The 13,752-nt window shown below is 42.5% G+C and overlaps 1 protein-coding gene across 4 annotated transcripts in view; it reads left to right on the top strand.

The window, feature by feature from the left end:
- Positions 1-4,128, top strand: part of COL11A1 (collagen type XI alpha 1 chain) — a 258,210-nt gene extending 254,082 nt beyond the window's left edge. For 3 of the 4 annotated variants that reach the window (XM_083743153.1, XM_083743154.1, XM_083743152.1), the window contains one exon: positions 1,189-4,128. In XM_083743153.1, coding sequence (XP_083599279.1) covers positions 1,189-1,335 — 147 coding nt within the window. In that variant the 3' untranslated portion in view covers positions 1,336-4,128. The remainder of the gene's footprint in view (positions 1-1,188) is intronic. The other variant, XM_083743155.1, reaches the window with a different exon arrangement.
- Positions 4,129-13,752: the final 9,624 nt, after the last annotated feature.

The following is a 13,752-nucleotide window of genomic DNA, read 5'->3' as shown; positions in this document are numbered from 1 at the left end:
GGCGGAGGGCTTCCTCCTCCCCCAGCCCCGCAATCTCCCAGAGTGATGCCAAAGCTGTGCGCAGCTTCGGCATGGCTCTGGGTCCCGTTCCGGGGGGGGGGGGAGCTCGGACTTCCCCCGCCCCAGCCCCGCGTCTCCAGCCAGGAGAGGGTCGCGGGGGGCTGCTTTAGCCCCGTGTGCGCTCTCCCGGCTGGAGAGGTGACGCTCGGCTATGGAGGCTCCTGCCATAGGCGCGCGTCACCTCTCCAGCCGGGAGAGCAGGCACGGGGCTAAAGAAGCCCCCCCCCCGCGACCCTCTCCCGGCTGGAGAGGTGATGCGCGCCTATGGCCGCTGCTCCCTGACCTGCTCTTTGGGGCTGGTGGTGGGCTTCTCTCGCCAGCCCCAAAGAGCAGGTCGAAAGGAACCTGAAGCCTGGAGAGCGAGAGGGGTCGGTGCGCACCGACCCCTCTCGCTCTCCAGGCTTCCAAGGTAGCCGCCTGAACGCACCTTAAACGGCACCTTGTTTTAGAGCGGGAAAACAAGAGGAGGGAAATTCTCCCACTCTCTGCGCAGCGCCTCCTGCCGCTTCGCTGACGGGGCGCTGGGCAGAAAGCGGAAGAATTTTTTTCCCCTTGTTCTCCCCCCTCTAAAACAAGGTGCGTCCTATTGTCCGGTGCGTCCTATGGTGCGAAAAATACGGTAAAACCGAAACTATCCAGAAAACCACACAGCCAACAAACTTGCAACTCATGAAAGGGCAGCAACACAACAAATTGAAAAAAGGAAACCAACCACAAATGAATCAAAATCACAAGAAAACACCACTGACCCGAACCCTAATTCTAATCCTTACCCTAACACCAACCCAATCCAAAAAGTTAACCCTAACCCTAGCCCAGAAATGGTCTTGTTAGATAGTAAAATTCATGTTAAATTGCTGTTTTAGAGATTGTTTTTAAAAGTCTGGAACAGATTAATTCATTTTGCATTACTTTCTATGGAAAAGCACACCTTGGTTTTGGAACGCTTTGGTTTTATAACGGACTTCTGAAACGGATTAAGTTTGAGAAGCAAGGTAGCACTGTATATAGCCCTTGACATAAGGAAGGTTCCCCAGCCCTATTACGGACAATCTAGGAGACATTTACAGGTCTTTACTGCATTAAGTGACAACTTATTTTCATTTTGGTTTGTGTGTTTTTTTACAGACACGAAAAGGCTATGCAAAGACTGTTCTTGAAATTGATACTCCCAAAATTGACCAAGTGCCTATTTTTGATGTGATGATTAATGACTTTGGTGATCAGAATCAGAAGTTTGGATTTGAAATTGGCCCCGTCTGTTTCCTTGGTTAAGCTTAGAAACAAAGAGAAGATCGTCAACAAAGAAAAAATGCACCTTGGTGCTACCCACCAACCCCACTTGATGCCACATGCAAGTTTTGAATAAGAATGGAATAGAAAAATATGTCTCACCATGTATGTATGTCTTCTCTAGAAAACACCTGTTGCCCCAGTAGGACCAGATTCACATGACTTAAACTTGTTTGGCCCATTATGAAGGATCCTGCGGCAGAGACAGACAACGTGGGGTAAATTATCTGAAAACCCTCCAACATCCCATTCCGCCCCAACCCACCTGTCCCTCCCTTGATATTTTGGTGCTGTAAAATTGAATGTCATGGTGCTCCTTCCATTACAACATAAGAGGTGCTAAGAAGGTATGTTTAATAAACTGTAATTATTCTATGTACAGTACAACGCTGTCCTTTCTATGTCCATTTCCAAAACTTGCATGTGTCCCTGAATAGCAACTGGCTCTTCTGTTATAATGATTTCAAAATTATGTTGTCAATACTGCGTATGTATTATGAAAAAATAAAGTTGTAATTTCCAGTGAATCCAATCCCATATTTTTTTCTGATTAATAATATTAATATTAATAATAAAAAACCCTTTGTATATATTGCTGTTCAAGAGCTCTGTTATTTGTAGTCACCAGGAAAAGCTCAGGTGGCAGAACTGGAAACATTTTAGTAACACACGTCTCTACTGTTACTGCTTTGTGATAAAGAACTCCAAGAAGGAAAGTACCAATTGAGGTGCTGTTCCATGGTGCTATACCTCAGACTTTTTTCCTTTTCCTTTTCTGATGCCAGGGAATTTCAAGAATATATATATATTGATATATGCCTAAAATAAGCAAGTTTTATGTTTGGGAATGGGAACCATGTATGGTTAAAATGAAATTGTGATGCAGGGCCTCTTCTGATGCTACTTTTAGGGTGTGGGACAGCCTTTCTCAACCTGTGGGTCCCCAGATGTTGTTGAACTACAACTCCCATCACCCCTAGGTAGCAAGGCCAGAGCTCAGGGATGATGGGAGTTGTAGTCCAACAATATCTGGGGCCCCATAGGTTGAGAACCGCTGGTGTGGGAGCTGTTGGTGCATGAGATCTTCCTGTTCCTCTCTGGTAATATTGGGAGGCTGAGGCCATGTAGAAGGAGTCTATTCTGTCGCTCTTTGCTACATCAGTGTTACTGCTCATCCCCCAAACTGGAGCAACATGGCTATGTGGAGGAGCTGCCCCATGTTCTCCTCTCATGTGGAGAGATGTTACCAGAGCTAGGTGGAGAAGCATGCATGCTCTGCCTGCCATGCCCTACAGGCAGCATCAAAAAGAGGCCCTCAACTAACTTGTCATGGGAGTTGTCTTCAAACATTCAGAAAGAATATATGAGGCTCAAACTGGGGCAGGATGTGGGCGTTAGGTGTATGTGGATCCACCTCCAAGCTTTCTGAAGGGGCCTTCTAAGTGTGTACAGTATATGCTTAGCAAACGTCTTGCAACGAGGAACCCTGAAAATGCAAGAAAGCTGAGAGGGGGAGCAGGTATTTCCAATGCACATAGGAACATCAGGGAAACAGCCAGTGTGCATGTCTAACCCCAACTGAGCCCACATGCATTATTTTTGAAAACCTGGAGAAGCCTATGGCCATTCCGTTTCTTGTACCTCACCTGAATTTTGTCACATAGATACTGAAACCAGATTCTAAACCATTATTTATGGATTGTGTCCCCATCAGTTGTCTGATGGAATTACACCATTATATGTGAGCCAAGATTAATATTTCCTGCCCTGAACATCATTCAATATAAGAAGTCTCAGATTCTATCCTCTCATCCCCATCAGTATTTATTTTCTTGAGTCCCAGTCGAGGAATATCGGAGCCCAACAGAAAGCCGTATATCAAGAAAGTAAGATGGTGAGAGTCATCTACTCTCAGGTGTGTGTAGGATTGCCAATATTTATAACAGCTCCAGTAGATGTGTCTTTTAAGACGTTGATGAGCTTGATGAGCAGATATTAGCATGAAAAACTTCACCTGTTGATTTCGGCAGACCCAGCTGCTTGTTAAAGGTGCTAGTAGACCAGGTCAAGTTATTGCTTGTGGGGTTGTTTTGGCCAATTGGTGCTGAATACTGTCAGTACTGATCATCCTTTCAGTGGTTTGCAGGAAGAGGAGGAGGAAGACCCCATGCACATGTTCCGTGTTCTGGATATGTATTCCTAGAATCTGTTACTCCCTCAGTAAAGGAGATGCAGGAGTAGAAATATGGGTCTACTCATGAATACCCTTTGCTGGATTGTGGCAAATTAAGTCCAGGTCATGTGATTCTACCTAGCTGCCAAGCAACCAACAAGGAAACAGCTAGCTATAGAACTTATTTTCTGACCAAACAGTCATAATTTGCTATGCATCCCCCACCCCACAACCACCCCGTGGCTAATCTACCCTGGCCTCAACACATTTTTCTCTCTCCAGGTAGTCAGACATAGATATTAACTTAAAAACGCAAATCCTTTTGTACTTATTTTTCATAATATATGTAAGACTTGAAAAATAAATGTTTATTACTATTTCTTATATAAATTTGTTTAAATTAATTGATATCAGATTCAAGTAGCTCGTTTTCAGCTGTTTTTTTTTAAATCATGCATACATTTTATATGTACAACAGATTTTAAAGTCAACGGTTTGCTGTTCAGAATTCCTTTTTTTAAAAAAACCAAAGTTTGTAACTTTCACCTCAAAGAGGGAAAAATATACATTTTATTAATAAAATCAAGTCTTGTCTACCTGGACTGATCATTCTGTTTCTTAGACATACAGGAAACGTTATCTCTACTTCAGTAACACAGTGATATTCTGGTTCTACATAATCCATCACATGTACCAAGGAATACAGATCAAAAACATTCCTAAATATCACAGCAAAGGCAATTAAAAAAACAATAACCCTCAAAATCTCCAAATTCTCAGCTTCAAAACTGGAGTTTGGGTCTTTATTTTATTCCATCTGGTTCTATCTGCTGTCTCCTCCTCACACCTGTCTCCCAAGTCAGTCAACATGGCCTACACAGATTCTCCCTCTTTAGCGGGTTGTGGCTTTTAAGCCATTTGTACACTGAGTAAAACTATACAATAAAATCATACAATTTTCTGCATGTAATTCACCTTCCAAGCCAAAAATGTGGGCTGTATGCACTGTTAGTCCTACAGAGTCAACCCATCGAGTATGGGTTGGTTTAGGGTTAATGAGCATGGCTAACTTAGGGTCATTATATTCAACAGGTCTACTCTGAGTACAGCTTTGTTGGCTACAACCCTCGATTTTCAGTGGTGCAGTTTCATGATGACAGCTACCAGCATACTTTCTGCAAGTACAGTGGTACCTCAGGTTAAGTACTTAATTCGTTCCAGAGGTCCGTACTTAACCTGAAACTGTTCTTAACCTGAAGCACCACTTTAGCTAATGGGGCCTCCCGCTGCTGCCGCGCTGCTGGAGCACGATTTCTGTTCTCATGCTGAAGCAAAGCTCTTAACCTGAAGCACTACTTCTGGGTTAGCAGAGTCTGTAACCTGAAGTATATGTAACCTGAAGTGTATGTAACCCCAGGTATCACTGTACAAGAGCTACATATTCTGATCCCATGATCCAGAGGTCCACCAGTGCTTAGATACACCTAGATTACTTAAAATCATAGAGTTGGAAAGGACCCTGGCGGTTATCTAGACTAACCCCTGCAATGTAGGAATCTCATCTAAACAATCCATGACAGGTGGCCATCCAACCTCTACTTCACATCCATTCCACTATTGAGGGGACAGCTTCCTAGATGCAAAAAGTTGCTGAGATAGTCTGGTCAAAATGCTGTGGAGATTAGACCAGCCTTCACCAACCTAGAGCCCTCTAGATGTTTTGGACAACAGCCCAAGCCAGCATGGGCCAGGAATGATGGGAGTTGTAGTCCAAAAATATGGAAGGCACCAGGTTGACAAAGACTGAACTAAATGGCCCATACACACACCCTCACCATTTTGTGGTGCAGGTGACTATGTTCTCCATCCACACACCTATATTAGTATGATACTTTTTCTCTGTTTAAAACCTAGACAAACCAATTAAACAATGTTCCTGGTCATGATGATAATCAACTGATTTTTTTAATTAAAAAAACACACAATTAATTGATTTTGTCCGCCATAAGGGTGGTCATCATTAAATTTCAGCAAGCTTGGTTGCTAACATAGCTTTTGGTCACAGTCTGGAAAACAAAATTGCATTGACTAAACCTGAAAGTGTCAGCAGAACTGTTTCACTTGCCAAAAAGAGATACTAGTTTGGGGTTTTGGGGGGGTTTTTTAAAGGCTTCAAAGTGGAATTGTTAATTCTTATTGAGAAATCCTGGCTTCATGAAATACTGTGTCAAAATTAAATTGACTTTTCCAGAGTTAGATGGAGCTTAATCCTTAACCTTTTCACAATGACTGGAATTAAGATTTTCACAATTATTAGAGGCAGCAGAGAAGCATTTTCAGCTGCGCAGCAGAAGAAAAATCATTAATGCTATTTTTATATCACCTTATATATTTTATTAACTCTCTCCGATTCAGAACCCTGTGCACTGCAATGTGTACCTGATGTTCTTCTGAAAGGATGGTTCTGGACTTACTGCAGTGGGGGAGAAGGGTAGGAACAGATGAATCTATTTCACACTTTTATCCATAGCTCCTTTACTTATGAGTAGCAAAGTAGCAATAAGTCAGGGTTCCATCATTGCAAGCATTTCTGCTTGGGCAACAGGACTTCCTACCTCTCTCCCACACCATCTCTGCAATCTCTTTGTTAGATGTCCTCTCAAACTTCCAGAGATGATTTGGGGAGGGTGGGTGGTACTCAGGTGGGGAAAAGAGAGGGGTAAGTTATTTTACCCAAGCAGAAATTCCTTGGGCTGTTGGGATGCATTACTTGGCTACTACCCTTCGTTTCATCATAAATCTGCAAGGTTTTTTGGGGGGGAGGGAGGGGGTTACCAAAACCCATATTTTGACATATTTAGGCTGCAGCCCTATTATGGGGGCAGGTGCAGAATCTGAAGATGGTTCAGCCATGATATCCAAACCTTTGTCAGGTTCAAGATGGCAGAATGGGAGGTTCTAAGGGGGGGGGGGGAAATCTATCCACTTCTAGGCTGGGTTTCTTCCCTCTACCCCCCAAAAAACATTTAGCCTTCCACTTAAAAATAGTAGGACAAAATGGGTAGAAAAAGAGAGATTTCGTTTGGGGGCATATCAGGGTATCAGGATAGCTTTGGATTCCAGCCATTTCCCACTCCTCCATGATGCTCCACCAAACCGTCCCAAACACACCTCCTTTGGGGATCTGCCCATGCCAAACATCTGCTGAGGCAATATTTTGGAGGTTAGTAGTTAAGAGGGGGAAATCAGATATTGGATCTCCCTCTCCAGTGTGAGAATGCTGTTTCCAGTGCTGAAGAGGGATGTCCAATTTATTCTATGGCTCCTGGAGTGACCCCACTGCCCTGGGAAGATTGGCTTGCACTTCTGAGCTGGTCAGAAGATTCAGAGAAGTACAAAACAGCCATGGTCTGATCTGCAGATTCATCCAACAGGTAGAGAATGGGACATTTTGTATTGGGATTTTCAAAGTCTGAATCCCTGAACCATCCCCAAGGAGAGCATCTCCAAACACACATCCCTTAAGCAACATTGAACGCTATTTTCCACTAAAGTGGGTGTAATGATCTTTCAGGGTGAAGGACCTCCATATTTACAATGGAGCTCCTCCCTGGGTAGTGTTGATTTGGTCCAGATGATATGGTGACTGGCAAAGCTGAACCCAAGGCTGAGGTTCTATGTTTATATTTCTGATTAACATGTGTGTTTCCCATTTGAAACGAAAGTAGATATGTACATATCGCTAGGTTACAAGATTGGCTTCAGTCTAATGGCTTTGAATTGTGTACAGATCATCCTGTATATGGGGACTTCCTCTGCTCTTTTATGTATATGTTTCTCTTCCCTTCTAGAATCAAAGGGGACCGTATAAACATGAGGATATCGTACTCAATGTTCGGGATATATTTGCAATACTCTAATTTGCATTTATTGCTCTGAAATGGTAAACCCCAGCTGAGACCAATATTTTAAGGATTAAACAATACCCCAGTTTGGAGTTTGGTTACAGTTCATTAAATTTAGATAGTAGCAAACACACAGAGAGTAGAATTACAAAGCTTTACAAATTTAAACAAACCACAGAACGTCAAATGCAGAACACACTATGAAAACTCAAGAGGCTAGAGGTAACTTTTCCTGTGCATTACAGAATGGTAATGATAATGACTACAAACAGCAAAAGATTCCAACATAAATAGGAGGAGGGATGGGACAAGAATGGGGTAGATCCAAGTAAATCACATTAAGTTTACCCTGAGTACGATTTACAATGGTAACTCGGGTTACAGATGCTTCAGCTTACAGTCTCCGCTAACCCAGAAATAGTACCTCAGGTTAAGAACTTTGCTTCAGAGAACAAAAATCATGTGGCGGTGGAGCAGCAGCAGCGGGAGGCCCCATTAGCTAAAGTGGTACCTCAGGTTAAGAACAGTTTCAGGTTAAGAATGGACCTCCAGAACGAATTAAGTTCTTAACCCAAGGTACCACTGTAAATGGCTTTGACCCAATATTGAAGCCCAATAGCTTAAGGGTGCTTAGGATTGGCTCAAGTACAGACTCCGCTAACTCAGAAATAATACCTTGGGTTAAGAACTTTGCTTCAGGATGAGAACAGAAATCATGCTCCAGTGGCACGGCAGCAGCAGGAGGCCCCATTAGCTAAAGTGGTGCTTCAGGTTAAGAACAGTTTCAGGTTAAGAACGGACCTCTGGAACGAATTAAATACTTAACTCAAGGTACCACTGTATAGTTTTATTAGCATTGTATCCGGAAAGCATCCAGGAATTTGTGACCTGGAGCTCTTGTGGACCTAGGGCTGGACTCCTCCCCTTTAAGGGCGATGGAGCTGTCCCTCAACACCAACCCTCAATTATCTATCTCCGTAAGAAACCACAGTGTATTGTGCTATCACCTATCTCAAACATCTTGGTGGGATGCCAGGGTTCCTAACTAACAGCCAAGGGTCTGGAAGGGTGGCAACTGACTCCTGTTGAACCGCAACAAACCAGACCCTCTCACCCATGATGTCCAAGCAAACAGTTACTAAATTGAGCAAGGCTTTCAACTACAAGAGATTTCTCCAAGTTCAGGTGGGGCTAGCCATTCAGACTGAGCCACAGCCCTAATTAAGAATCTATCTAGAGGTCTATCCTGCTGAAAACAGGTATGAGTTTCATGAGCTTGCATGTGAGTTGCCAGCCTGAGCTTCACTTGGAGCTGTCCAAGGTTCTGTCAAAATCAGAAGTCCTGCTGGAAAACTACGCTTGGGTTTGTCACACAGTTGTCACCACAGCCTGGAATTCAACACGGATGCCTTAGGATAATTATAGATAAGTTCAAACTACCTCCCACAAAATCACAAAGGATGGCTAGCTCTGACTGGTGATTATAGGGGTCCTTGATATAAGTGTGAAAAGAAATGAAAAATCATCCATAATAAAAAATCTCGCTTGGATTGGATGAGGGACTCCCCAAATTTATCTCCTTGCAAAACAGGGGGGGAAATGGGGGGGGGATTCCCAATGTAATCCAAGGTCTGCTTCCCTACCCATCCTTTAACCAGTGCCTAAACTAGGCAGAAACCACATTTTCTGGGAAAATAGCTCAGTGATAGAGCACATGCTTCACTGCACACATAAGGTCCCTGGAAACTCTATTTTAAAGTAATAATCAGGAAGCAGATGGTGTCAAAGACCCCTCTTTGCCTGAGACCAGTCAGTCAGAATAGAGAATTCAGGGCTTGTGGGATCAGTACTCTGACCTAGTATTAGCAGCTTCTTATATTCCTATTTTATAAGTAGCTGCAGTAGTAGCAGCAGCCATATTAAACAACAGCATCAATTTCCATTCATTTTAATCATTCATTTTAGTTTTCAGTGCAATCCTCTCACCTCTCCACACACAAACACTACGCCAGGCATTCCCAAACTGTTATCCTCAATAAGGTGGTGTATCACATGTCTGAAGAACACTTTCAGCTTGAATTCAATTTGTAATACAATAAAGCACAACAGGAGAAATAAAACAAGCAATAAAAATATCATTATTTTTTTAAAAAAATCATACAGCGTCTAGCACATTACAATGGCTAAATCAGGCAGAAAAATCATTAAGTGGTCTGTCAAGACCCTCAGCAATTTTCAAATGGCCTATGGGAGGGAAATAAGTAGCACCGGATTACATACATGTATACACAGGATCCTAAACAATCCTATTAAACAGCCAGGCCTATTAAACAGCCACAATCCTAACCAAGTTTAATCAGGAGTCCAACTTAATTCAGAGGCACTGAATTCAAGAGACGGATTCAGCATTGCAGCTTTTGTCACAAGTGATTGATACTGACTAATGTCAATCTTTGGAAAGCTCGGTTTATATTTCATGCAGTGTCACCATTTATATACTGACTTAGCTGCTTTAAAAAAAAATAACATTCTGATTGCCAGACATTACACTCCCTGGTGGCTGGGGGCGGGGGGGGGGAATGTTGCTCAGACTCATCTTGTATTTCCTCCATAGCGCCAAGCAGGGGGAGGATAATCATTCCAGCTACTTCGTGATTTTAAAACAAAAACATCTGTGCTGAGAAGCTGTAGTCAGATAACACAAAAATGAGAAATTAATCACTTGCCTAAGTATACTGTAAACAGAAGGCTGGGTAGAACATTTATCACCATTCTGCCTCCTGCTTACTTTAGGGGAGAGTGAGCTTAATTACTTTCCCAGTATTCCCTACCCCTTTCTAATAAAGAAAGAGAAGAAAGAAAAGTTTTCATTGGTTCTCAAATACTAGCCTTCCGTTTTGTCAATTAAATGTGGTAAGGGGAAATGATCCGGCTTTCTTTTGCTAAAATGATGCCCCTTGCTTTGGATACTGCAGTAGCCTGAACTACTTGGAGCACCCAGGAGTCATCAAATTGATGCTTCCTGCAGAAGGCAGCCAGCCTGGGTCCTTAAATAACAGTGAAAGCAGAGCTGTCACTGAGAGAGGAAGCTAAGGTATTACCATCTCAGTGGGGGTGGGAACAGGGCATGGAAAGTAAATTGCCTGCCAATTTAAAGGAGGAAGCTTGCTTGCTCCAAGTGCAAAATTGCCTAGAAATAGAAAGCTCTTTCAGATCATCCTTGCCAACAGTAGGGCTGTATTCCTAGGCACAGTTTTGGGAGAGTAGACTCATTGAATTCAATGAGACTGACTCCTAGGACTCCACAAGAGTCTCAGATAGCTCAACAAAGGAATCACCACATGCCTCACCGATACAAAAATAAAATGATCCCAGGAGTATCCTAAAGAGATGGTAGGCTGGTGCAAAAGAGTGTGAATCATGGTGCATGTATTTTATATGTGCACCCGCAAAGGTACCTTTGGTAGCATGTGAAAGTTTGATAGCATGTGAACAAGAGTGATTGAATATTTATCACCAGCTCCGTTTTCTATGTTGCATGTGAAATGCCCAAAGGAAATTATCCAGAAACCACTAAATTAGACAAGAGTCCTCCTGAACTCAAATACAGATTTTCTTTTTAAAAAGCTTTAAATAAGGCCTTAAGAACCACATCACAGCTTTCCTGATTATGTTATACAGACCAATTTGTATACTCATTTCCTCCCCACCTTAAGCTAACTAATTATGGTCCCTGTGCGACATCCACAGTCACGTACTCGTGAACCCGTTGCCCAACCTGACTCCAGAGGCATACAATAGGACATGGTCTGAGGGCCCTTGACCAGGGCCGGCCTTGCCATTGGGCAAATGACGCAACAATCTCAAATGGTGGGCATGGGGGTGAATTGGTGCTCCTCCCTCAATCCCACTGCTTGTCGCTCTGATGCCAGACCAGTACTCTGATCACAGGCAAGCCAGATGTGACGACACATTTTTATTCCCATGACCTGAACCTAATAAGTGCCTTTCCGGATAAGGCAAATGCCAGCCTAGTCCAGAATTCTGTTCCCTCAATGCCTATGGGAATGACATAAGCAGACAGTGAGTAGGATAGCCCTCTCCACTCATGATCTCCAGCTCTTGCTATTCAGAGGGAAATTACAGGAGTACTGGGGTTGGACACATGGCCATCATGATTAGTGGCCTTTTATAGCATCCTCCCCCCAAAAAAAACACACAATAAAAAGTGATGGTGCAATGGTCCATTACCTTCAGCCTTTCCTTCTCAACCGCTTCAGACTGAGCTGGCCCACAGAATGGGAACGTTCAGAGTGAATAGTACATTCTCTGAAACTTACCCAGATAAGATAGCAATTACTCAGCTACAGGAGGCTTTGCAACCTCATCCTGCTACAGCTTCAGAAGCCTCATTCTTGTTAGATTAGATTTCTCAAAGACAGTTCATCTGAAAGTGTGGTTCAGCATTGCTTCGGTGTTGCTGAAAGGAATTCACAGACTCACACACCAGGAAGGCCTAAGTACATCTGTATGTGTATGATTCAAAAGGCACTTTCCTATTTATTTTAATATTTCAATACCCCTTTCTGTATTTATTTTGGTAAAGATTTATAAAAGAAATACTGGCTGCTGCAGGCGTTCCTCTGCTCATATTCATTAAAACCGACAATTTGGTATTATATTATTGCTTTTCTTCCATGTAATCCCCTCACATCCCAAACCTGCCTCTCTCACAAGCGTCTAAGAGCTCATGAAAAATTACACTTAAAATTGCCCGTTCATTGTTTACTATGAGCAATTGCATTTTGCGGGAAACCTGATTCAAGCAAACCAACGTGAAATACGAATACAATACTTTATCTAGTAACTGCTAAATGCCACCCCACGGCTTGATTTGGAATTGGGCTTGGGAAAAGGAGCTATCTTCCAAATAAATGGGAAAACAGCTTTATTTCTCCTGAGTCCAATTCCAAAATTTGGATCCTGCTGCTCTCCCAATTACATTATATGGAATATGACCGAGTCTAAAAACCTTAGGGGTGCTCAGGCCCAAAAAAATTACCTTGTATTTGTGCTTGTGTAATTTTAAAAAATTCTGATCTGCTCCCCACTGTTCTCTCCCCACTTTAATCTATGTCTCATTTTCTGAGCCATTACATATAAGATAAAGCTCTGTGTTCCATATATTGGGGAATCTAAACATGCTTTAACTTCCCCCTTTTTGGTCACAGTAGATGACATCTCCATAGAAGATTGACAATTTGAGCACAGCCAGTTTGGTTTAAGCCTTCCAAATCCTCCCATTTTACAAAGGAGTTCTTTTTTAATAAAAAAGGTGTACAAAAGATATGTATGCTAAAGGGGAGTGTACTTAAAACCCATACATTAGTGAAAAGAACATATAGTGCATTATATTAGGGAAATGTGTTTGCAAAAATCGTCTGAGGAGAAATACAAACTAAAGTAATGGATAAAGTACAGTGAGGTTAACTGGAAGTCAGTTTTAAATTTCTTCTCTATAAGTTTTATAATTGTGTTCAGTATCAGGAGTATATATGATAATTATATTAATCTTGTTGTATCTTATAGTGTGGTGGTTTGTTTGATTTTTCTGTTATTTGTTTGATTGTATGTTTGTCTACTTGTATGTACATCTGTTTTCTCATCATGTATTTATTTTAAATTAATAAAGATATCCCCTTCATGGATCACTGCCTTGCCGTGGCGAAGGGGCTTGAAGAACTCAGAGAAGCTATGAACTATGCCGAGCAGGGCACTCAAGATGAACAGGTCATAGTGGAGAGTTTTGACCAAACGTGATCCACCTGGAGGAGGAACCGGCAAGCCACTCCAGTATCCCTGCCAAGAAAACTCCATGGACAAAGACAACAGGAATATAAAAGTTATGACGCTGGAAGATGAGCCCCTCAGGTCGGAAGGCGTCCAACATGCTACTGGGGAAGAGCGGAGGACAAGTACAAGTAGATCCAGAGCTGATGAAGCGGCTGGGCTAAAGCCGAAAGGACGTTCAGTTGCGGATATGCCTGGAAGCGAAAGGAAAGTCCAATGCTGTAAAGAAAAATATTGCATAGGAACCTGGAATGTAAGAACCATGAACCTGGGTAAGTTGGATGTGGTCAAAAATGAGATGGCAAGAATAAATATTGACATCCTGGGCATCAGTGAGCTAAAATGGACGGGAATGGGCGAATTCAGTTCGGATGACCATCATATCTACTACTGTGGGCAAGAAACCCGCAAAAGAAATGGAGTGGCCCTCATAGTCAACAAAAGAGTTGCGAAAGCAGTACTGGGATGCAA

This window comes from Podarcis gaigeae (genome assembly GCF_964106915.1).
Source record: "Podarcis gaigeae genome assembly, chromosome: 6".
NCBI lineage: Eukaryota > Metazoa > Chordata > Lepidosauria > Squamata > Lacertidae > Podarcis > Podarcis gaigeae.
The sequence above is the reverse complement of the archived record's forward strand: the minus strand, read 5'-3'. Positions and strand labels throughout refer to the sequence as shown.